The 26,993-nt window shown below is 31.8% G+C and overlaps 2 protein-coding genes across 2 annotated transcripts; both read right to left on the reverse strand.

Moving 5' to 3' along the window:
* Nucleotides 1-4,438: 4,438 nt before the first annotated feature.
* On the reverse strand, nucleotides 4,439-10,922 carry LOC147063811 (trypsin-7-like). Its single transcript, XM_085959073.1, has 5 exons — nucleotides 10,919-10,922; nucleotides 9,806-9,995; nucleotides 7,215-7,464; nucleotides 5,963-6,103; nucleotides 4,439-4,588 (listed from the first exon to the last, which is right to left on the reverse strand). Exons 1-5 carry the CDS (start codon nucleotides 10,920-10,922, stop codon nucleotides 4,439-4,441), a joined length of 735 nt encoding a protein of 244 aa, XP_085815199.1.
* Nucleotides 10,923-16,084: 5,162 nt separating this feature from the next.
* LOC147063812 (trypsin-3-like) lies at nucleotides 16,085-26,815 on the reverse strand. Its single transcript, XM_085959074.1, has 5 exons — nucleotides 26,812-26,815; nucleotides 21,263-21,452; nucleotides 18,654-18,903; nucleotides 17,470-17,613; nucleotides 16,085-16,234 (listed from the first exon to the last, which is right to left on the reverse strand). The coding sequence occupies exons 1-5, from the start codon at nucleotides 26,813-26,815 to the stop codon at nucleotides 16,085-16,087; spliced, it is 738 nt and encodes a 245-aa protein (XP_085815200.1).
* Between the last annotated feature and the right edge of the window lie 178 nt (nucleotides 26,816-26,993).

The raw sequence follows: 26,993 nt of genomic DNA on the forward strand, positions 1-26,993 counted from the left end.
GTGCCTCTATCCAACTGTTGGTTTTTTGGGTAGGTATACTTTTATTTTGAATACATTTTAAAATATACAGAAGATCTTTATTGAACTATGTATTCTTTTTAATTTATGAGTGGTATAAATGAGAACATTGCTATACTTGTTAGTAGTAACAATTATCGCCATAACATCACTAGCATGTAATATTATTTGTTTTTATAAAGCGCAGAGCTAACTTGTCATCAATTAGGGATCTCTATCCAGAAAAAATTTTCTTTTATTTTTTTGACAATTTTTTTTTTGTATTTTTTTTATTATTTGGCATCAAAAAATACCTATAAACCCAAATTTTCACCCTCCTACCTTCACCCTCCCATTTTTTAACCGGGATTTTATTATTTTTGTATGAACAAATTTAACGGTCGTTCGTATTTCAAACAGAACGAAATTATTTATGTTGTTGAATGACAGATGACGCTACGTCCGAGAAGAATTCAAGAGAAGCATCGCGTCATTTTGACATTTCATTCGGCATATCACAACGCAGTGCGTGCAAAATTTTGTACGATTTATTTTAATTTATCTATTTTTGTGTGCGTGTATTTTTTTTTTTTTTTTTTCTAGATGCCTTCATGGATACCTCGCATTTACTATCGAGGTTTCTTAAGGACTTTGGCACGCAAACTACTCTACTTGATGCTAGTCAAATGAAAATTGTGCCGGCTGAGAGAATATGCCTTATTGAAAACTGTTCTTCTACCCGCATCGGGTATTGCTAATTTAAATTCGGCCAGGGCCTATGAAACCGCCTTGCAAAAACCCTGGAAAATTCTTAGTAGCGCAAGGCGGAGGTGATTCTGATGAATATTTTGTCGTATTCATTGGGAACTGAGGACTGCGATTTGTAGTCGAGTTTTTTTTTTTTTTTTCCCGTGGTAAAAGAAATGTCGCATAGGACTGATATTTTGAGCATATACTTATCCTATCTTATATGATTGCAGTCACTGGATCTGAAAGGCATGAATCGTCTTTACATGTCACCATTTATTATTTTTATTCTTTTTATTACATCAATACAGAAATTAAAAAGTGCATCTCTTCCGGACTCGTTTGCCATGGTCCCCGGAAGGTCTCGAATGTCCGCATCTGCCATCTGTAATAAAAAGTTCAGGTTGTGCCGCTCCTAGCTAAAGATTTGACAATCTAGGAGTAAATGTAGGACGTCCTGGTCGCTTCCGTCGTCGCATGGACACTTTCCATCAGATGTTATTTTAAACCGGTGCAGGTATGCTCGCATGACTCCGTGACCTGTAAGAAACTGAGTCATCTCAAAACACAGCCCCTTATGCACCCTGACGTCTCGTGCTGCTAAAATTGAAGGTAAAAACTTTCGGGTCAACTCCCCTGTCGATGAGTTTATGTATCGTGAGTTCCATTCGTTTTTCACCATATCTGAAATTGTAATTTTCGCGTAGCTCAGAGGAAATTTGTCATAAGCTATCGCGGTCTTGGGTTCAGAGGCACCATGCCGAGCCAATTTGTCAGCTCTTTCATTTCCTTCTATCCCGGTGTGTCCTCTTATCCACTTGAAGTGCACCTCGGGGTGGCGCCGTCTCAGTATTGCGGACTCGCTGTGAATAGAACAGCCAATCGGATTAGTAGACAAGGGATCTCCAATTGCGTATTACAGTGCACAATGCCAGCAAGACGCAAGGAGGGCCATTTGGGCCGTCGAACGAATAAAGCAACAAACATGCGAAATAGTAGAGCAGAAAGAACAGACGGACAAATCCAACAAAAACGTGCGTGTAAGCATGTCACAATTGCGTGCATCTCAATCACAAGAGGCACGAGCTGAATGAAATCAACAACGACAATTGGAACGGAGCCAAGCGCGCTGGTTCGTAGTTAACAAACGCAGAGCAAATAACTAACAACGCCAACAAGTACATCGAGCATTTACATCTGCTTCGTTCCTTCGTGTCGCATTCGAGTACGAGTCAGATATTGAATATTCCGCTCATCCGAAAGGGCTGATTGTATGGACAAAGAATGTCCCCATTGTCATGCGCTCAAATTCAAACATGAGTATGAGTCAGCCAGGATGTGTTGCGCATCAGGAAAAGTGCAACTACCAGAAATTGAGATACCACCTGATACCTACAAACCTGTTCCTGAAGTCCATTCGCACATTCAATTCATGCTTCCAAATGACTTCGTTCAAAGCAACAGAAATAGTTTGCAATACTGCGGCAAATGGTCAACAATTCCATTCTACGTTCAAAATCAAAGGCCAAGTATACCACAAAGTAGTCTCATTGCTGCCAATGCCAAAAGAACCACATAAATTTTTACAAATCTACTTCATGGGCGGTGAGGACAACAATCGTGTGGATGCACGTTGCGGCTACAATAACCTCAATTTGCCTAATGCCAGGCGCATCGTCGGCAAACTGGACGCCCTATTGAATGAGCACAATGAATTATTGAAATTCTTCAAAGCACACATGCATGAATTGCAAAGTGACAATCACGCTATTGTTATCAATCCTGATAAAACACCAGCTGGAGAGCACGTGCGTCGATTCAATGCGCCTGTTGTTGACGACATTCTGGAATCATAGTTGGAGACCACACATCGACGCGAGAAATCGTGATTCGAAGAAGAAACAACAATTGTTTGTCGCTGACACACACCGTTCATACGACGCTCTCCAATATCCGCTAATTTTCTGGAAGGAACAAGACGGATATTGCATAAACAATAAACAACGAGATCCTGTCACAGGTAATTCATTCATTATGAACATCATTACTCATTTTGAATTGAGAAAATGAATGGTTGGTGTTTTTTTGTTTTTATCGGCGGTCATCGTCTACAGCGCTCCATTCCTCTTTCTGTCATAGATCCCATCCCCACATACTTACGATAAATTCGGTATTTTTTATTTAACAACGAAAATATTCACTAGAAATTATTTATATGGCAGAACAACGTTTGCCGGGTCAGCTAGTATTATTATAATAATTAAAATCTCACTAAGTATACCACTGTCATAAAAAATGGATGTATAAGACCGGTTTCTGAGAAAGGCTCCCGCATCATAATGTTCAAATCGAGAGAAAACGTTTGCTGTTTAGGTATTTAGCTTAGTTATCTTTGGATCGTTTTTACGATAGGTAAAAAGTCCAGAACCGCTGTAAAAACCAATAACTCAATTCAATCAATAAATAAACTGATGTGTAAATAATCATTCATTTAGTTTGAATTAATTAAAATCCAATATGTTTTCTGATATCACTATCGATTTTTACAGAAATATTTTTTCAAAAATCTGTCAAATAATATAATTAATAATGTAAATAGCAAAATTCCAAGCATTATTATGATAATAAACTATTTCTTTTATTCAACGAATAGCGATTAAACGATAGCCAATAAAGCATTTTTATTTACATACTAACTACTAGCTAAAATCGACGTAATAAAGTAAAATGTTTGTAGCTTTGTAAAGCATACTGGCTCGAGTTCAGCGATTACACGTTTAGTCCCGTCGGGTGTCGTATTTTTTTCTAGTGGGTATACGCATGAGATCAGTGGCAAAGAATAACTTTTGGAAAGAGGTAGGCTGTGGAGATCTGATAAAAAGAACACACTTGTCAGATATACTTACGAAAAATAAGAAGATAATACGGTATTACTACTAATGAATAATAAAGGTACACACTAATGATAACGACACACTAATTTAATGAAACTTCAAAAACTCGCTGACGACATAAAATTAAGGGATCAGTTTAAATTACGTATTTTTTCAAAACATTTATACACATCAAAAATCATTAGATAAAAGTTCTTTTTATTTTTAAACAGTCTATATTTATTAATATTTGATTAAACACCATAGAATTGTTTTTTCGGCTTTGCGATCGGAGCTTACCTTAGTTCATGCAATTTGATAGACTGGGCGGGGCTACGTGACGTAAAGTCCATATGAAAAAAATTGAGAATTATTTTAAACATAATCCGAACTTTATTTACATCAAGACATATGGCGCGCTGTGCTATATTTTTTTTAAATATTTGCAAATTGTTTTGTAATTATCTGTGTAATACATTCCTACACATACGGCATCTCTCGTTGGCGAAATAAATTATTTTTTAGAATATAATATAATCAAGTGATTATATAAATAAGTCAATATGCAAATAAAAAATATTTTTCAACATACGTATAGAATATCGAATAAAATACCAATTTATATGTAAATAATTTACTCGTTGCTATGTTGCTTATACAATAATATTTCACAATGATAATAAATTTGTTAACATCATTTTAATAATTAATAATTTGGTTTAATTTTTACATTTTTCATACTAAAAGAAAATTATATGAGAATAAATGATTGACAATGACAATTTTTAAGTAATCCTTTGGTATTGCAGACTCAATTTGTATTAGATCCCCGTGGTCTCCTGAATCCAGGTCCTCAATGCGCCTATATCAGAATAGACTCCTGGGGAGAATGGACGGCCACAGCCAAATCCAAAAGACACTACTCCAACTTGGCTTCCGTCAGAAAGCACCAGTGGGCCACCAGAATCGCCCTGTCAATTTATGATATAAATTACACATTTGTATTAAATTTTAGAATCATAAATAATAGAGAAATCATGGAGTCAATGGATTTTAATATGAAATCAATTATATAAATACGATTACTGTACATAGAATAAGATATCAACAATACCTACGTATATTTAAAATTCAATATTTTTGAATAATATGACGGTATTTTTAAGGTATAATATAATACAAGTTCCATTTTTCACGAGATTCCGCGTTTATTATGTGATTTTTTATGATAATTTTAGACGATTTTATTGATTTATTTTATAAAAAATAGATTTAGTGCTGTTTTTGCTCATAATCGGAGTAAGTAGGTATATAAATCTCCTAAAAGTGGTGCTATACTAGAATGGACCGCCCCGCACCACACTCAGTCTTAATCGAGCGTGTTACGAGGCTCACGTATCACGTAGTAAAGCATCAGCAGTTGTTTAAGCCTCGTACAGCGTCAAGAGTAGATACACAAGACTGATGTCACCACGCACTCAAATATGCTTTGACTAATACCTTGTTTACACATGCGAGGATTTACAGCTGACAGTACGTATTATCACGGCCATAACATAAAATTCACGTGTAAACACGTATAATCGTGCAAGTTGGAAGATGCGTGGATCAAAATCGTTCAAAAGCTTTTTAATTTTTACGCAATCACTGGTACTTGCATGGCGGTGCGCATGTGCAGTAGAATGATAGTGGCAAACCTGTTGGAAGGAATATGAACTACACCACATAAAACATTTTGACGTTTACAAATTATCTACAAACCTGTCCGAACCTGTCTGAATCTATCAAATATCAACATACAATGACAACATCGCATCTCGCTTAGGCCTGAAGAATGAGATTGGAGAGACAGTTAGCACTTTTACGTATAAACAGTTATCGCGATAGTTTAATATACACACTATTGATGCATGTAAATCCATGCATGTATACAGGCGCTATTAAGTATTATGATTCCGAAGTCATCAAAAAATTATATTGTTATATTCATAGTATAGCTAAATGTTTAAACATTTTGTGTCACTAGAAAGAAGATTAGGTACTGAGAATTTAAATTATCATATTACTACATTGCAGGACTATTTTATAATAATTATCTACTTCTAAAGACAGACCTTTTCAATAAAATATTTTTCATTTTGTTTTTGAAACTTTATTTTATTATATCAAATTGTTAATGTTTTTTTATTATTATTATTCTTCTTCTTCTCTCTTGTGAGAGTAATATTTGTTATAATGTAAATCTCATGTTGTGAACATCCTGAATTTTGACTTGTGATGTCCGCAATGTTTTGTTTTCTTAAATAAATAAATAATACATCAAAGTATTCAACGAAAAAATGTACCTGACAGGAGTCTTTTCCACCGAACAGGTTTCCAGCACATAACATGCGCTCGGTGATATGCCGGTAGGTAATATTGCACTTGACTCTGCTTACCACTGGCACTGTTACGTCACGCAATGTATGTGTAACCGCTCCATTTTCCTGAAGAAATATTACAATACATCAAAAAATCTTAGAGACATATTATTATTGATTTCGTTGTTTTCCATAGTAACTACTCTGGATAAGATAAAATAATGTAATACATGAAATCGTAGATCACATCGAGGAAACAATGAGAAAGAACACGCCATGATGAGAACCATATATAATATTTAATAAACCATTTCTTTTATTCAATGAATAATTCACAAGGTTTTGAGAATGTAACATTCCATATATTCCAACATACATAAGAAAAAATATAGAAAAGCTTGAAGTTTGTTAATACTTATAGAATTATCAAAATAAATTGCGGGCGCGGGTTTACACATCATCTCCAAAGCGCTGCTCGCGGCCGACCTGAGTCTCTAGCGGCCGCGCTACTTTTATGACATTATTTTTTGTTACGCGTGTGCGAGTTTTCGTAACGAATCCACCCGGGAGATCAAGGCAAAAGCACGACGTGCTTGACCATGACCTCTTGACCTCATATATTGTATCCATGCCAAAACACCTCAAATATACCCACTACAAAAATCATATTTGATAAAAATACGATGATCGACGGGATTTGAACCCGTAAAACTACTGGTATTGCACCAGCTCTGCATTAACAATTTAAACTAGTAGGTCATACATGAAATGCTTCTCAAATTGCGTTATTTTTGACTATCGGTTTTTGTGTTTTAAATCAAGGAATATTGATTACCTAAATTACTAACCAACGCCTGGCTCTCGCCAAATATTTAAGTCATAACGTCTACATAAACTTGCTAACTATTTCTAATAAACCATTTCTTTTATTCAACGAATTATTTACAAGATTTTCAAAATATAACATTCCATATTGAACATACATAACTTGAAAACACCTCAGATACGATGATACGACGACAAAAAATACGATTCTCGACGGGATTTGAACCCGTATAACCACCAATAATATATGAATAATCAACAATGAAAATACACATTTAAGATAGTTTTCTAAAATTTTCAAAGTTTAAACAGTTCAAATAAAACAAACTTAATGGTCTACAAGTATAAAAAAAAGAGCAAAATAAATTAATGTGATGGAAATAATCTCAATTAATAATGCAAATTAATTTACCCTGGTAGTACCCCATCCAGATACAGTCACTTTAGTGTTCGCTGCCACAGTTGAGTTTGCAGCAGCCAGTTGTACCACTTTGATGGTGGAATTGTTCAATGTCATGTTAGTAGGGACGTTTATGACGGCGATATCATAGTCGTGGGTTTTATTGTTGTAGCTGGGGTGAATTTTGTAAGAGTTCGTGGAGTAAGTAGTGCCATTGCTGGACAACTTAGAACTGCCGACGCGAACAGTGATGTTTTTGATGCTGTTGAGAATTATCGATTAATTTATTTAAGGCCAAGAAAAACGTGATAATATTTTAGTTACAGAATAAATAATAAATACAAATATCCATCCGTTGCGTATTTGTATTTTGTGTCATCAGTGTGTATTATTTACTTATTTACTAACATGTCCAGCATTCCACATTGCATTATCTAATACAGTATGAATAAACAAAAATTACATAGCTGTATGAAAAAATCTTTCATAATATTCAAATCAAAGCTGTTTTTATTTCTAAATTTCTGACCTTGCTAAATAACCAAAACTCAAAATCAGTTAGTGCATTCAATTAAAAGGATTTTTTTTTGTAATCATCATCATTAAACGGTGTCAATCCACTACTGGATGAAGGCCTCCTCTATCTGCTTCTATTTTTTTCGGTCCCTAGTTTTTTGCTACCACGTACATCCACCAAACTTTATCCAACGGGTTTTAGGGCGTCCTTGTGGTTGTTTAGTGTCCTTAGGGTACCATTGTATGACAACATTATATGTTTTGTCCACTTGACGAGCAATCTTTACCATGTCACATACTCTTATCTGCTTCCTTATCCATTGGATTCTTTTATGTTTTTCACTCGTTATGCTCAACATGCAAATTTTCTTAGTTTTACAGCAGAATTTTGTCATTCTTTGAGCGACCAAGACTCTCGACCTTCCGCTTCTCTCAGAGCAGAATGAATGGTGCCCTCAGTCAGATCCTTTGCTTGATCGATCCAGTGCGCCGACGTTCTTCCTCTACATTGCTTTCCATGGAGGCCACCAAAAACTCTCTAAACCAAAATCTCTCCAGGTTGTTTGGTCCGCGCAGGACGATATGTTCAAAAAACTGCAGAATACGTCTTAGACATATTGTCTGAAGTCTCTGGTCCTATATTTTGAATACTTTAAATAATTAAGTAAACCAACAAAATGGTTCCTATGTTTCTTTATTTATTTACATTAATTATGAAATCCACCGTTGACTACATTTTTCTTATATTTATCATACATACAATTTTACGAATAAAGTTGTACAAAGGTGCTAATAACTGAAAATATAAACTCATTATTTTGCTTAAAAATATGAAATGATTGATAGATTTAACAATTTGTTACATAATGTCTTTGATGCGGGGTATACTGTGATGTGATAGTATTGAAAAAATGACACTATTGCATCTTACTATAATATCACTAGATAATACGCAATGATTTTAAGATACGTTTATATTATGTAAGTGATTAGACCTTTATGCTTCAACATTATGGGATTCTTTTCCATATCTTTATTTAACAATTATTGTATTCAAACAAAAGTTGTTGAATACGATCATCATTTTTTATATACCTATTATACCAATGAGTTAGTTTACATTATCTAAAGTTAACAGTGAGTTAGTACATTTTTATTTAAAGTAAAATAGGTACATTGTATATTAGATATGCGTGAATTGAGACAATGATGCTCCCCAACCATACTGACTTAGGACAATGACGTCTTATACCTTATGAAAATAAAACTGATAAATGACCACTTTAGCACATGCCAACAATTTGATAGGTACGTAAAATGAGCAATGTTTGTCTGTTAATAATGATGAGAAAGAGAGAGAAAGATACTACATTTTTATAAATAATATATTAATTATAACAACAGACCTTAAATACCATTGTGGGTACTTAATCCACATAATTGAATAATGACTAACATCGGCTTTGTTAGCTTAATATTTTATCATATATTTTTACAAATATAATAATGATTAAGATGATTAATTACCTAAAATACTAATATTTCACTTTGTAACATTAATAATTAAATTTATTAGTACATTATAAGCTAATATAATATTATCTTTCATTTTAATCAATAGGTAGATATAATGTTTTTCCACCAAAAATATAAATTAATTATTTAACATTATTAAACCGACATTTTGAATTATTATTGTGGAGTATCTAGGACGCCGACTGAGTGCTAGGACAACTCGATATAGAACATCTGGGTTACAAATTGATTAATAAAATACACTTACATGCGTTGCAATTCAAATCATAAATCAGAAGTCTAATATACTTTCATTTCTTAACAATATCGTTTTTATATCACTGTTAGAAATTTATTACGCCCAAAGCTTTTAATGAAAATAAAAGAACTCTCCCCGTATTTGAATTTAAAAAATATGCCCAATTAAATCAACAGGTTTGAATATGTGAGAGACATTGATGTTTTTGAAGATACCACGCAACGCGTACTACTCAAATGAATCCAGCACCTCTTCCATGTCTTCATTTATGCTCCAAGTTTTTTAATGAGAGAGGTGAAATAAAAAATCTTACTCTTTTAAACAATGGGCTGCTGTAAGAATCCATTGGGGGTCGATGATTGAGCCTCCGCAAACGTAAGACTTGTTTCCATTGTTGATTATTAGAGAGGCTTGATAAGGATGCTTTTCGATTGTCGTCTCTTGCCCGCCAACTATCTTATCTCCGTGACTCTTGTTGCCATGTTGCTTGTGCTTTGGGATACCTTAAATTTTGTAAAATGATTACACACTGGATTATGTAGTGTTTTTCAAGGAGAACCTACCTTAATTCTCATTGAACTCAAAAGACTGCTATTGGCGGGCCATATTGTGCATTCATACGATACTTTCATACCATCGATGAGTTTAATGGGCAAAAATACGGAGAGGCATTTGTTTGATGGCTGAGCCGTGTTACCAAAGATGGCTGGGCAGTCGGGACAAATAGTTGTAAGGAAATTGCGTACACTAAGTGAGGATAGAGGACTTTAGGACTAATAACTCTGGGTTGTCAAATCTATAGTGGTGATGAAGACAATTTTTGATCAAGAAAATTGCGGATTTTTAATACAGATAACTTTAGCATGATACGATTCACGATATTCCACGCAAATTATGTATAGAGACAAGGGTTTTTTTCTTTGAGCATCATCAGCCCCCTATGATATGTAATTTCATATAAGTATATATGTATTTGTAAAATAATAATATATAATGCTTCTATTGAAAGATATAACCACGGGTCGCTTAAACCGAAATTGCACACAACTCTCATAAAATGTAACAGAAATATATACTTATAATAGTTTTAATTTAAATACTAATTACTACTAATGATTTTAAAATTAATATTTATGACTAATCGCGGGAATATTTTCAAATTATTTTCCAATGTGGAACTCAAATACTCTGTTTAAAATAAAGAAAATGTTATTTATAAAATATGATGTAAGGATTTTAAAATAATGAAAGTGTAAAACAGGGAAATATATTATATAACTACGCAATTTGAGTTATTACGAACGAATTTTCTTATTTATGTCAGAAGCTTCATTAGAAAAAAGTTTTTTCTATTGTAATAATATAATACACGAAGTACATAATAATATTATGTTGTGTTGAACTTCTTTTTAGCTACCTACTGTACACATATTATGTGTACAGTATGTAGCTTAAAAGAATTTAATTACATTTAAAAGGAATAAAATAATAATATTATATTACGAAATTAGAAGAAAACTGCAAAATTATTAACAAAAAATTGTGCAATATTATCACTGTGAATGTTTTAGCCTACAAAACTACATGAGTTAAATTTATTAGATTAACTGTACCCGGGTTTATCCGAGGTCGCTTCGTTGATCAATATAAATTTATCTTACTTAAAAAAACAATAATATGTATCTGTATATTAAAGATGTTCGATATGTCAAAATAAAAATAATTCTGACAGTACATAGCAAAAAAACAAAATAATACTATCAATTTACGTGATTTTAAAATAAAGTTTTTTTTTGTTAATTGTATTCCATTTAAGCAATCTTATCTACACATTCTATTATTAAATTACTATTGTATAGTATATATTACGATAATTTAGTTAATCTTTAAATTACGGGACTTTAGCCGCATACAAACTATATATAAGTGAAATTAATAAAAAATGTTTTGTTTCAAAAACATTAAAATAACACTAATTTAAAATTGATTCCAAAATATGCAAACTTTATTATAATATACGGTAAAAATTTAAATTTGGGAATAAAAAAAACAAATATACTTTGTATTTTATAACTTATATAGAATAATAATGTTAGAAAAATATACCATAAGCACAACTCAACAAAGTCAAGACCACTAACAAACGGAACATTGTTCTGGCTAATGAATTGCGTGCATTAAAAAAAAGTATTTAAATGTCTTCAAAAACTAATTACTGCCAAACTACCCACAATTATTATATTTTACCTGAATAGATAGTAGTAACTATTTAAATTAATAACAATAATTTAGTGCCAAGTTACAACTGTAAAGATTGTTGAGCGTAGATTGAGAACATTTTTTTCAATGAATTTGTATGTTTTATTATTTGTAGTGTTAGGGATTTATTAGCTACAGGATGTAGCTACAGAAGATAATTTATCAAAGGCCATTTTCAGTAACTTTTCATTGATTTTGGTAGGCATGCTTTGCATTAATGTTTGAAGTTTTTCTTTTATTGTGTCTCGGCATATTTGCAGGGTTTATCAATCTAATTTTACTATATTTCCCGAGAATGACCTTACATAGTTCTTATTTTATTGTTTTCTTTACATAGCTAGTGCTCGTGACTGGCTCCGAGAGCAAGATACTCTGGTGACCCTTTTCCGAGACTTTGAGTAGTTCGATTTTCTTCCTATGTAGATACAATTAGGATTGCTTTATGGAAGACTTTAAAAACCATTCTACCTCCTGGGTTTATACCAATACAAAAATGATAGTGACCATATCAAACAATTTTATGAATTTGAAGACCGTACATTCACGACATTGAGTCATCTCTATCTTTTAAAAGTTGCTGATAGAAACAATAATATAACTCAGACCTGAAATTTGTAAGCAATCATTGAGAGAATGTTATAAAACAACCCTTAAATTTAGTGTATTAAGCACCGTTGAATTTAAATTCAATTAAAAACTATACGACTTTGTAAATATTTTAGAAGGAGATTTAATTTTCAAAACGCAAAGTGGGATGAGAGCTTTTTGGTTATTTATGAAATAAATAACTCTCTATAAAAGTATAAACTATGAAACCTTCTTAGAATCTATCAGAGAGACTGATATTCTATGAAAAAAAATCATACTTATTTGCTGCCGACAAAACTGTAAGTATCTTAAACTTGGAAAATATATGACTACAATTATAAATATACCAAATACGCCTTAAAACAGAAATTTAATTCTTTTTTTATCTGAAGAGATGATACTTACGGGTGGAAATAACGGTTAAAATGAAATATAATATTATAAAGTAACGAGACTATTAAAAAATCTCTGTGAAAAACCTAAACAACGACAGAAACTAGATAAATCTAGTATATATTTTATTAGGTATTACATTATGTATTTTGTAAGAAATTAAGGTTAATGGAATCTATAGTATTAGTTGAAATCGAGGGGTGCATAGAAAATATGAAATACCAGAAATCGATGACACAATTGTTAAAAATTTTAAAATAAATCGTCAACACATATATGGTTTCTGATCATGTTTAATCGAACTGTAGATGATGATTAGACTAACAAGACAAGACAAGACTCACGGAGTTATTGTTATCACTACTATACCACGCTTTCAAATTATTCGAAAGACTCCTCCTCATAAGACATAGAAAGTGTTTCCCCCCGCAGAAAGTTATAACAACAAATATAGAAAACCCTGAACAAACTGAAAATAATAGAAGGATGCACTTGAGAGAATATGATGTAATAAGGGTTCTTTGATATGGTATACAGAACATTCGACTTTAGAAAATAAAAATGGTGTAATCCTCAGATTTTTCACAATTGGTTTTATTGCCAAATAATGTTGTACACGACTAAATACACGTTGTATCCAAAGAATGTAAGCTGCAAATGCCAATTTATTTTCAAAAATTTTAGCTCGTAATTTTTTAGTGACATCGGAAAAATGACTTAAACACCGATTTTTTTTTTAATTAATTCAATAATTAATATCAGATTAGGAATATAAAAACCAAATTATTATTATCATGTACTTCAAGGTTATGTCTATTTCGTAGGTATTGTAACTTTAACTGAAAACCACAACAAAAACGTTTTTGTACCTCCCGTACAATTTGATTTGTGTAGATTACGCCTTTTTCCTTTCCATGGTCGATATACTGAATAGTTTCATGTTACTATTTACAAAATCGAATGATATTAGTTTGTTACGACACAAATGTTCTGTGCGCTTCAATAACCATCTGTCGCCCAGTCACTCTTATCTATACATTCTTTAAATGACTGTAATAAATTAGTATACAATATACTATAATTTATTTAATTGTAAAATAATGGGATTTTAGCTGTATGCAAATATTATTTTATAACCTACATAAACACCCTAGTTAAAAAATACTCAGAAATATCTTTTTAACAGGCTTGTTTATAATATATATAGCGGGGACTTTTAAAAATAAGTTTATTCAGTGGTATTTTTAAAACCAGACACTTACATATTTTCTGTGCTACACATTGAGGGTATTGTTTTTTATTTTTTTTAAATTAATAATGTCTTAGAAGGTGAGTGTGTAAAATTGTTCTAATATTTAATATTTAATGATATTTTCCTTATTCAAAGATGCTTAGACATGGTATCCTAGAACGACTGGCATTTATTATCAACGTCACGTGCACTGTGGTTGTTTGCCTTAACTATCGCTCTTCGTCATCTCCTCTCTTATGTCCTTGATCAATAATTGGACACTGAGAATCATTTTTATTCCTTCCAGGTATTGATGAAAACTTCTATCACGTCGACGTGGAGAGTATTGATAACGATGTGCGGTCTATTTGTACTATGTGTCCAAACCCCAATGTGGTTTTTCAATTTTTAGATTAAATCAGCCCACCATACTCTATTTTCACAGACTGGGCAAAAAAAATTCTAGAATAACACGCATTTAAACTTAATTAGTTTAAAAAAAATTAAGTACCTACAAGTTTTATGTTTTAGCCCCGTATAACCAAGCATCGGCCTCACAAGAGTTTTGTAAAGTCGAATCTTTGTTTTTTTCTGGATAATCGGTAATAATAAATAATTAAATTTAGCAGACCTATTAGTGATGATTAATGTGCATTTAATTACATCAGTCAATTTATTTTCGACGTTAATAGCCTTGACTTACAAATTCGTTCACCTCTTCAAGAGACAGACTATCGGTATTTTATATTAAGAGCAATTTCATTGTGTCTGATTTTTCAGATGGAGCCTCATAATCATGGGTAATTCTAAAAAAAATTGGCATATTGCTTCTATAAGAATCTTTAATAATTATGTATATTGCAACTTTATCGGATCTCTCAATTGTGGCATTACTATTCGCAAATGCCTCTATTTATTTGCACAAGTTTATTTATTGAAGATATTTATTGAAGATAACTATGTTCAACGAAATTGCTTCGGGTGTTGATATATTCCGCCTACGTGAGGATGAGTATAGGTGGACGTTATTTTATAAATTTTTAAAATAGGGTCTGCTTAACTCATCCGGTGTATTTCCATGTACCTATATAATTAATATTTTTGTATGTACATATTTGTTTAATAACATATTATCTATCTCTTTTTTATGTCATGTTGTGAACGTCTTAAACTTATAATTTGTAATGTCCACAATATGTAAAAATAAATAAATTGAAATTGAAAATTGAATTGAAATTGTGTGGACTTTTGTGTTTGGAATATATTTCCTTAAACCCAGATTGAATCAATACCGTTCCTCGTGAGATTGTATAGTATACCCAGACTGTTAAAACTATAGTTTCTGTCTTAAGATTCAAATAGACTATATGACGATCGGGCACATATATGCTAAGAGCGATTTAGTGTCTATGATCAAATCTATGCCATTCCTACATTTATACATACATATTGTATGACAGCTATGACATCGTATTTACACTCTGTGACACAGGACGCCAACATAAGAAACGGGTTTTTCGACATATATATGACCGATCGTCATAGAGTGTATTTGAAGCATTATGAGTCTGACTGGTTTGTTTAGTATCTTGAATCATGGAAGTTGTTGTCTTTGACTACTAACTGTCGTCACTACAGTATCATCATTTTCTAGGAACGGTTTACCATAATAAATTCACCATTGCATTTATTTGAAGTATAAGTAATAACTAGTAGATACATATTACAAATAAAATTCACAGTTACGTACTGTGGCGTAAATATAGTGGACATTGAGTCCTATCCTTCGTTTTACCCACTGACTTAGGGAAGTATCTCTCCTATACAGATAAATAATTATATATAATATACAATATAATATAAATATTTTAGCATGAAATGCTGGCAATGTAATGTGTGTATGTGTGAAAAACCGTGAAAATGTAATCTCATATTATAGATTATAATACACGTCATCTCTTTATTACTATTTACGAGTATCTATGATTTGTGAATAAAATAAAATAGTATTTAATAATGTTCAAATTTTATTTCTGTATTAGGTATATAAGTGAAATTTATTTAATGTAAACACACTATCGAAGAGATATACTGTGAATTGAAATGCGTTGAAATTTTGTATTAGATTCCTGTGGTCTGCTGAATCCAGGTCCTCAATGCTCCTACATCGGCATATACCCCAGGGTAAAACGGACGAGCACAACCATACCCAAAAGACACTACGCCAACTTGAACTCCATTTTCACGTACCAACGGGCCACCGGAATCACCCTGTTGATTTAAGAATTCAATTAGATATAATATCTATGTTTGAGTCATCATACATAATAACCGTGCTAGTCTCATTGGAGAAATAAAATAAAAAATATTTCATGTCAAAATAATTTAAAACAATTTTTTAAGCCATTTGTAACTTGCTGCAAACTTCCTTAACTTCCAGCCAAAAAGTGTAACCCTCTCTAAAAGTAAGCCATAATGTACGTACAAAGCCACTCAATTTGTAATAAAATAATAAATAAATATAATATAAAATATTGAGTTAATCCAATGCCCACAGGTTTTTTCACTTCCTGAACAATTTGATATTAATTGAAAGTTACGCTACTTGGCCTGTACGGGAATGGGACAACTGGACGCCGCACTGTCGTAGACACGTATACAGAACGTAGACGAGGAATTTTAATCAGTTTTTATCAACTACTTAATAGTTTTAATTTATTTTACTCTTAACATAATGTTTTTTTTATTACGGATTGAGAATTACCATACCTTAGGCTTTATATAAAATAAAAAACTCTTTTTTCGTTGGAACTTAAACATATGCACCGTTAAATCATTATTTAGGTCTGTATATTTGAATTCTCACAAACTATTAAATCATAATAATATACTCATTTAAATATAAATAATCCTATTAAATATTTTTTTAAGTACCTATAAGTACCTAACATCTATTTATTTTAGAATTGCGTGGCGTTCAGTTGTCCTGGCACCAAATCGTCCTAGACCCGCCTATACAGTGACGATATACTTTAGCTAAAAGGATGTTAGGGACTATTTACAACTTTACATATCACTTTTGAAAATAAATTTGAATGGTTTTGTTATTTATTTTTCAATAATCATCATATTATAATCCTATTAAATATTTTTTAAAGTACCTATAAGTACCTAACATCTATTTATTTTCGAATTGCGTGGCGTTCAGTTGTCCTGGCGCCAAATCGTTCTAGACCCGCCTGTACAGTGACGATATACTTTAGCTAAAAGGATGTTAGGGACTATTTACAACTTTACATAGCACTTTTGAAAATAAATTTGAATGGTTTTGTTATTTATTTTTCAATAATCATCATATTAAAAATAAAACTTTTAACATTGTTACTGAATAAGTCTGTACTTTTGCGACACTAAAGATGACATTGTTGTTCTAAATAATCTAATAAATTCTTTTTGTAAAAAAAAGTCTCGTACGCCCCTAATAAGATTATTAAAAAATAATTCACCTGACAGGAGTCTTTTCCACCTAGCAGGTATCCAGCACACAGCATTCGTCTTGTGATTCGTCCTAAGTAAGGAACATTGCACTTGATTCGGTGCACCACCGGTATTGTTACATCACGTAAAGTCTGTGATACAACACCACCTTCCTAATGAAATAATATATACATTAAAAACATTGTAGTTATTTGAATTTAGAACGTTTTCCATAGCATGCTACTCGAAAGAAGATTTGTGAGAAATTTTGAAGAAAAACATTCAAATTTAATATCATTTATATTAACAATTAAATGGTTACATACATTACTATAATTATTTAATTCTTTATTAAGTCTTTGAATATTTTTAACAAGCGTGTCACAAGTTTGACTTATGAAGGTTTGGGTGAGTAAAATCACACTGAGAATGACATTAAACAGGTAGATAATTAAATTTGTGTTATTACGAGCATTTATATATGCCAAGGCGATGCCATCACTCTATAGGATAGCGGAAAATCTTCCGCATGATACACACAGCTCGTAGGCCTTGTGGGGTTTCGATGTGTCTGATCATGGTGTGGTGGATTACGTCGGGATCACCAATGTGGGGGTTCGATTTGTGTTACCACCGTGGGAGTCGTGGACGTGTCGTAGGTCAAGGTGTTGGGGATGATGATGAAGAAGTCGAAGATGGATGCAGGAGCGAGTTTTATTAGTGGCGTAAACAGTCAGTACAATCGTATGTTACAGTACCTAGTTATGTTACGATACTTATGATACGGGTCCGAAGTCCGCATTTTGGTACAATGAGATGTTGTGCGGGACTATACGTAGAATGAGATTCTAACAGCCCGAGAACTTATATTCGAGTGACATATCAATGAAATATTATTCGCTTATTTATACAGTCAAAATAATATACTTTTCATTATAGCTTAGTAAATAATTATATTGATCGAGTCAGCGACTTAAATGGCATTTGCGTCAATGGACATCCGAGTAGCTGACTATTGTGTAAAATATAGATATCGCGGAAATAACAATAAAATAATATTCGACACTACGGATAAATAGATATTTTAATTTCGCCGATCAATAATTTTCTGACAGCTACAGCCTTAGCGACATGCTCAGTGATTTAGAATTTTCCGCACTCACACAAATGAGACAGTTTTATTTCGATTATGTAATAATATTTATGAAGTTACCTTGATACTACCCCATCCAGATACAATAGTTCTAGTTTTCGGAGCCACATTTGAATTAGCAGCAGCCAGTTGTACCACCTTAGTAGTAGTATCATCAATGGCCATTACGGTAGAGAGATGTACAACGCCAATGTCATAGTCGGAGTTCTTGCTGTTGTAGCTAGGGTGGACTTTGACAATGTCTGAGGAGTAGGTGGTGCCTCCGCTACTCGTCGAAGAACTTCCGGCGCGGACAGTTACGTCTTTCACGCTGATAAAAATATTAATTTTCAATAAAAAAAAATGTTACAATAAAGTTACTTATGTAAATAATATTTTATTTGACTAGTTAAAAAATAAAAAAATACTGTATTAAGGCTAGTATCTGCTTGATAATATAATGATACACTACGTTGCATCAACAACACAAACCTAATATACCCATCCAAACCATCTCGTTATGCACTATTCTCGGATATTAATCGAACGTATAACAAGGCCCTACGTTTAGATGTCAATAATCTACGATTCTACGCAGTCATTTACACCTAGAAATGTCTCAGTAACAGATTTACAAGTATCTTGTGACTGAGTTTACAGAGGCTTTCAAATAAAAGTGCCCATAAGAAAGAGATATGTACAGTGAACTAAGAAAAATAAATGATTCTTATTAATAAATATATATTAAAAAAAACAAAGCTAATATACCTACTACTGATATACAAAATAATGTGAAGAGATTTACGTCCGCAAAAAGACGCCGTAAACGCGTTTTAAACTCGGCAAAATTGGCGTTTGTGGCGACCAGATCGGACGGTGGGCCCACCAGCTAGTTGGACCGACTTGAGCATTTCTTCCCTTTCATACTACATTTCTGATTTTCCCCGAGGATGTCGTTTGTATTTTATAGTTATCCACCACATCTACACGTTGGTCAGGTGACAAGTTCAAGCTAAAGGAGCTTAGCAGTGAATCCACCTTGGCTAGTTGAAAACTGACTGTGGAGTGGTCAGGAGTCAAATCTTCAAACGCCATTGAACATTTGGAAAGAAAAAATGTGTGCCTGTCGCTGGTATTATAGGCATCTCACTTTTTCTGCCAGGTCTTCGGCGCCGCATCAGTATAATGTTTTTCCCTTCTCATCACTGCGTGTTTTTATTGATACAGTGGACGCTGGATTAAGAATTAAGGTTATTGAAAGTGGCCATATTTTTTTACATAACCAAAAAAATAATAATTATACATCTCTGAATTTAGTAGCAACAGTTTGTAATTTTAATGTGGAGTAACATAAAAAAAAACCGTAAACTTGTATAAATTATTGCCATATATCAACCTTACCGATTGGGTGAAAAAAAGTCTTTTGGGAATCACTGACAGTTTTTATAATTATTAATTTTCACGTCTTTTAGGTCTGGCAGAATATTGTATCTATTCAACAATTCTTTTTAGACTTTTGTGTTTCGTCAACAAGCCAAGGGTCAGTAATCTTTTTGAGTATGTATGTACTATCACAAATTAATTCGAATTGTTTGTAGCGATGTTACATATTGAGTTGAAAAATATCCAATTATAATACAAAATACAGTATATAATGTTAAATATATTATGTTATTGATTCCAATTGTATTACAAGTAGTTAGTACGATAAATAAACTTTAAATGAAACGTAAAATAAACTGCATGCCATAAAAAATACTAAATCGTTTCATACTAAATACTATACTACTAAATATAGGTTGTATCAATATAAATTGATAGTAAAATTGTAAGTATGCCGCCATTTTGAACTATTGTCATGTTGTCATTTAAAATTTGACATACTTATATTGTCTACAGATATGGAAAATTATACAGTACAACAGGTAGAAATTGTAAAAAAAATATTAAAATAATGGTTTATGACAATAATTAGGTAGTGAAAATGACGTAATATTTTCGGATAAAAACGAGTGCCATCAATCAAACAAAACGGTTTAGTGAAAAATTTTATTCTGGAGAATTTGAAAATCTATGAGTGGTATTTTTGAGAAACGTATAATATATCCTAAAAAAAGTTACGAGTTAGTGTGTCGTTTATGGGTAGGAGGTATCAGGAGGGCCATACTTTTTTGTAGTTGAAAGAATTAGATGGAATGGACTAGAAAAATAAATGGTTTCAGTAGAATGGCACCAACTGTCATCTTGCAAATATCATTTGGGAGTTATTGCAGTAATTGATAAAGAAGCCATTTATGTGACTCTTTCCCTCTTCTTCATCTACCCGATGTAGCAGCTCTGTAAGTTTTCTTTCAGTAGCAGTGATTATCCACCAATCAGGTCACCAATTGTTATTTCGCCGTACCAATAACCTGGATCACTCTTCATTATGTATCTCAATACATATTGAATAACTGGGAACAACACATCCCTGACGAACAACCTTCTCTGGTCGTAAAAGCGTTATATACTCTTATCTTTGTATGGCTTAATTAAAACACTAAGACCTGTTTTATACGAGACACCTGTGGTAAGCTACCGGCGTGGCAAGAATCCGCATGCGCCACACAAGTGTCCAGTGTGAAACGGGTCTAATTGTAACAAAAAGTTACCACGTAAATATTGTGGCAAATTGAAATAAAAAATCTTACTTATTTAAGCAATGCGCTGCTGTGAGGATCCATTGGGTGCCGATGATTGAACCTCCGCATAAATAAGACACTTGGTCATTGCTGACTACCAGGGAAACTTGGTAGGGATGCTTTTCGATTGTTGTCTCTTGGCCGCCAACTATTTTTTCTTCATCCTGCTTATTGCCATTTTGCTTATTCTTTGAAAGACCTTTAAAAAAGTACCCAAAATTTAAATATTGCATTACATATAGATAGACAATGTAAGATAAGTATAGAAGCCTATTATCAATACTATCGAGTGAGAGTAATTGCATAAAACCAATAAAAAATAATATTGAGAATTTTATACTATTCCATAAAAATCGGGTTTAACAAACTTTCAGCAAATAATTATAATAATGTTCAGTTGTATTTATTATGTAAATACAGCAAGTAGATATTTACAGACTATGAAGATGGTAAAATAAGTGAATTCTGAGTTACTAAAATCTATTCCCGTGAAATATTATAGCACTTTCGTCAATTAAAACTAAAGTAAAAAATATTTCAAATACACCGATTTATACAAAGTTAGCAACATTGTCTTTAACATAACCTATTAAAATAATATACTGTGGAGGCCCATATGATCCTATCAGGATCGGACATGGTCAAAAAAAAAAAAAAAAATATATTTTATAGGTTGGCATATTTTTTCTCAGTAGCAGTATTTACGCACTAATGCAAATTTTAAAAAGATTTTTGAATTCAATTTATTAGATTATAATATTTTTTTTAAATTACCATAAGCACAACCCAACAGAGCCAAGACTACTAACAAACGAAACATTGTTCTGACGAATGGTTTGTCTACATACCAAAAATTGAAGGTATTTAAATGTTTTAAAAAATAGATAACAATCTTAATAAGTACAATTATGTTATTATTAGATTTTCACTAAATATATATTATTTAAATGAATTACAATAATTTAAAATATAAGTGTAAAGATAAGTGAGCATATATTGTGAACATTTTCTTTTCAATGAATTTCCTAAATATTTCTGGTTGTATGAATATTTTAAATACAATAATAGTCAACAGAACTCAATCTATAAAATATTATCAACAAACTATCATTCGGAGTTAGTATCATCCACTTATGTCGACTTTGTCAATTGATGGGTAAAAGTGGGTCATTGTCTAGTCCATACATCAGTTGAAGTACAACTTTATGGTAGAAAGTGTTCAAAGACAGTTTTGAGTCTCCCGTATTTTAGGGATATTATTAATTGTTGCTCTATCGGACTGTTTTTGTCATAGGTATGTATACATACATACTGCAGTTTAAAATTCTGAAGAGATTTATATTTAGCCACATATTTTTTACGACTTATACGCGCTATACATAAAAACTCTGCTTTCTTGATAGTATTAAATTATGTTTGTGTGTTACTGATAATTATCTTAGAATTCGGAAGCATCAATTGCTTATTCTCCCAAGGTGCAGAACTAACCTGCTATTGCTATTGATAATACTAATTGGTTGGGCAATAATTAATTGTGCTTAATAAAATCGCTTTGGATATTGATATATTCCAATTATGTGTGCGTGAGTGTACCTGGACGTTGTTTTATATATTGTTTTAAATAGGGTCGACGTAGTTCTCCCGGTGCGCGTCCATGCACTATACAATATATTTATTTTTAACTCATATTACCCTGTGTTTTTTCCATGTTTTTATCCAGTACACATTTTGTCTTGTGTGTCCAGTCCTAGCAACTAAATTATTAATATATACGTGCGATACTATGGAAATCAATATGAAATGTCAAAATGATATTTCAGTATTCTATATTTATTCAGTATTTCTATCAAGTACAAAAAAAGTATTTATTAATACATATAATTGTCAAGTTTATAATATGATTCAACAGAAAATTTAAGAACGTGGTATATAAAAAGTTCTTTTTATCTTGTATTTATATTTAAATATTGTCAATACTATTTTTTTACATGTAATGAACGCTTTTAATTTTTCATGTTCAATATAAAATGTAAAATAAATAAATTTGAATTTAAAAATTTGGATATGTAAACTGGGCCAAAAAATATGTCACAGCTGTTTTCAAAAGATTTTTCTCAAGAATGTAAGACAATTAATATCCCAATAATCTCTGGTCTTGTCGAGAAAGTTACCAAGAAAATTTGACCGGAAAAGGCTTTGGTTGAGTTGATCGAACAATGTGGAAAATGTTTAAAATAAAACAATAGAGAGAGATTATCCCGAACAAAAAAGAGAACGGAACGTATATACAACGTAAATGTTAATAAATTAAAATTATATATATTGTCAAATCTTACAAAAAATAAATAGGCAAATAAATAGTTTGAATAAACTAATAAATCTCAAAACATCGTTATGTATTCTGTTAAGCCACGTTGACACGGTCCAAGTACGATCCAAGTACACTTGGATCGAGTGCCATCCAAGTGACAGCTTCATATTATTTATTCCTATCCAAGTGCACTCGTATGAGACATCTTCATACTAATTATTCCTATCCAAGCTACTTAGACCGCGTTCTACTCATCCAAGTTAACTTGGATAGGAATAAATAGTATGAAGCTTTCACTTGGATGAGACATCTTCATACTAATTATTCCTATCCAAGTCTACTTGGATCGTACTTGGACCGTGTCAACGCGGTTTTACTGAAAAAAATGTTCCGTACAATTTAATAACTATCTAGCATCCAGCCACTCCTATCTTTACCTTCGTCGAATGACAGTAATTACTATATTTACTATAACTTGTTTAATTATAAATATTGACGTTTTAGTCATAAATTATTGAATTTAAAGTTATTAAAAATAACTATTATAATAATTATACTATTACACATTTTTTTTAAATATTACATGGATTCTATAAATCGGTTCAGTAGGTAGTATATTATAAAGAGTCGGCCTAATAACTTATTTTTTACTGTTTTTAAGGACTATTAGACATCATCTAACTACGATCATATTATTAATCTTTTCTGTAAGTATAGTGATATTTAAGGTATTTATTTTAATATGTTTATGACAGTTATAATATAGTCTTGTGAGTGGTTAGTTGATGGAAATTAAAATACTTAAGATTATTTTTGACCATGCGTTGAAATATTTGAGTCTCTAGCTAGATAATATTATTATAAGCGGTCTTCAGTTCTCGTAGAATTTTTTATACGAAAATAAAGAGTAATATTTTTTTTATTCAACGAATAATTCACAAGATTTAAAAATGTAATATTCTAATTATTGAACATACATAATTTTGAAAACATTTCTGAGTCGGTTAGTAATTAAAGTAAGTACTTTGATTTAAAATACAGAGCCTATCGCCAATAGTGAATCAATTTAAAAAGCGCTTCAGAGAGTATTAAGAGCTATTAGTTAAAATTTGTCGCAATTAGGTATGACGCCAATAGCATATTGGTCTATGTGCATGGGCGCGAAGCTCGAAAAATGTAGCATCTATTCCTGCTGGGTGTCTTACTTTTTTCAATTTTTTTTTTCTATTGGTTATAATAATATCTGTACCTCAGAAGCAGACGAATGCAAATGCCAAATACCCAATTGTTCAGGAAAGCCAAAAAACAAATAAAAACAATTTTTATTTTAAATGAATACTCATAACTTCCAAGAAAATATACATATAATGATCATTATTTTTTGTATTCTAATTCAATTAAAGTACTTCTGGAATATGTAAGAAAGGAAGAAATATAATACAATTTGATGTCTGAAAAAAATAAAATAAAAAACGTAGTATGGATTTGCATCCTTCTGCCTCTAAAGATATTTTGTTAATGTGGACTTGTATCTTAATTACCTAGCCAAAATAAAACAATTTATAATTTAAAAAAACTTATAAGTATAAATATAACAAAACAAAAAACATTTTTTTTTTAAATTTTATTATGTCATCATCATCAGCCTGAATCTATTCACTGCTGGATGAAAGCCTCGCTAATATCCAAGCTGATTCTACTTCTCTCGGTCCTGTGCATTGCGTTGCCTGAATAAGTCTTCAAGGGTAGCTGTAAATAGTTTAGGTGAGATCGTATCACCTTGTCGGACTCCTTTGCTGATATGAAATGCGCGATGGTTTATAGAGATGTTGTTTCGCTACTATATATATTATTGAAAATATTTATATATCACCCGGGGACTCCTTGATTTCTGAGTGCATCGAGTATTGAAAATTTCTTTATGGAATCGAACGCTTTCTCATAGTCTATAAAACTTATGGATAGCGCAGCTTGTATTCCTGTTACCGCTCTGATTTCTCTGATAACTTGGATATGGTCCATAGTTCTATCTTCTAAAGCCGGCTTTTTTTCCCGGCTGGTTCTCGTTTAGTATATAATATTGCAGATTATTGGATTTGCATCTTTCTGCTTCTAAGGTAGGTATGGCATTTGCATCTTTATGCTATTCTTTATATCTTTTTTATTATAGCAACTAGGACTTTCATCTTTCTGCCTCTAATAAATAAAGCCTTTAGCATAACGATTAAAAAAAAACTCATTTTCCCCAAAAACGGAGTGGCATCCGTCTGCCTCTGAGGTACAGATATATTCTAAGAAGTATTTTCAAAATAATGTATGTTCAATAAATATAATGTTACATTCTTAAATCTTATGAATTCTTCGTTGAATAAAATAAATAGTAAATCAGATATTGTTTACGTTTTTTAAAGCAACATGTTATTATACCAATCTCTGATGGCAGTATGTATCGTATTGCGTATTTCAGTAAGCAGATAGCGAAAGATGGATTAAAAAAACTCATCACAACACATTCTCTTTGATATACATCACAAAAAACCATAATTTAATAGTATAAAACAACTTTATCCAACCAAAATAAATAAAAAAATAGTTTTTATTCCAATTTACTTTAGAGCTCACTCAATACTTATTTATTACAGTATAATATTTTTAATCTAAAAATTTGTTTTTATTTTACTTTTAATATCGACATAATGCTGTAATATTTGTTAATATAATAATAATTAAGAATTTAATAAATTATGAAAATAATAGTGACGTGCGGTCCATAGAATACTGATACTGTAAATGGGGAGCATTCCCATAAATAAATGATAAATTAATATATAATAATATTATGACAATATGTATTTTTAATGCAATTTTATAGCACGTAAAGTCTATTAAAAATTGTGTATACTACTTCTACTAATGCACCTTATTACTTACCTACCGTTCTACCTACCTACTTACCTATTACTAGTAGAGATATAGATAGGTACCCACCCCACGATGGCCGCGTGGCTTAACCGTCGGCCTATAGCGTCGTGGGTCCCAGGTTCGGATCCTGGGTCTGGGAAGTACACATATTGTTTTTCAATTTGTGTAATAGTCAGAGTATGGACCTAATAGGTTGAGCAAATGGCTGATATCCATTTCTTGTAAAAACAAAATCTGTTAATACAAACCTCCACTCTGTAGAGGCCCAAATGATCTTATTAGGATCGGACATGGAAAAAAAAGGAAGTATTTTTATTCCATTTACTCATTTTGTAACGAGATTTTTTAAAAAACAATATTAATTAATATGTTTTAGGTCTAAGTATGTGCACTACAGAGTAAAAGGATAATATAACAAAAGATTTTTCAGTTTTCTTTGAATAGTTAAAGTATGTTAATAATTTACGTTCATATTTTGGTAACATTATCTTTAAAAAATATTACGGC

The sequence above is a fragment of the Rhyacophila brunnea genome, unplaced genomic scaffold (genome assembly GCF_057557595.1).
Source record: "Rhyacophila brunnea isolate RB1 unplaced genomic scaffold, BYU_Rbru_1.0 scaffold_8, whole genome shotgun sequence".
Lineage (NCBI taxonomy): Eukaryota > Metazoa > Arthropoda > Insecta > Trichoptera > Rhyacophilidae > Rhyacophila > Rhyacophila brunnea.

What these genes read in the sequence shown, in the direction of transcription:
- LOC147063811 (XM_085959073.1), bottom strand. An exon ending in GCAGCCCATTGTTTAAAAGA is followed by an intron (nt 7,465 to 9,805) that starts GTAAGATTTTTT and finishes AATTCTCAACAG; the next exon opens with CATCAAAAACATCACTGTTC. An exon ending in GTGGAAAAGACTCCTGTCAG is followed by an intron (nt 4,589 to 5,962) that starts GTACATTTTTTC and finishes ATAAATTGACAG; the next exon opens with GGCGATTCTGGTGGCCCACT.
- LOC147063812 (XM_085959074.1), bottom strand. An exon ending in CTGGATGGGGTAGTATCAAG is followed by an intron (nt 17,614 to 18,653) that starts GTAACTTCATAA and finishes TTATTTCATTAG; the next exon opens with GAAGGTGGTGTTGTATCACA. An exon ending in GTGGAAAAGACTCCTGTCAG is followed by an intron (nt 16,235 to 17,469) that starts GTGAATTATTTT and finishes TTAAATCAACAG; the next exon opens with GGTGATTCCGGTGGCCCGTT.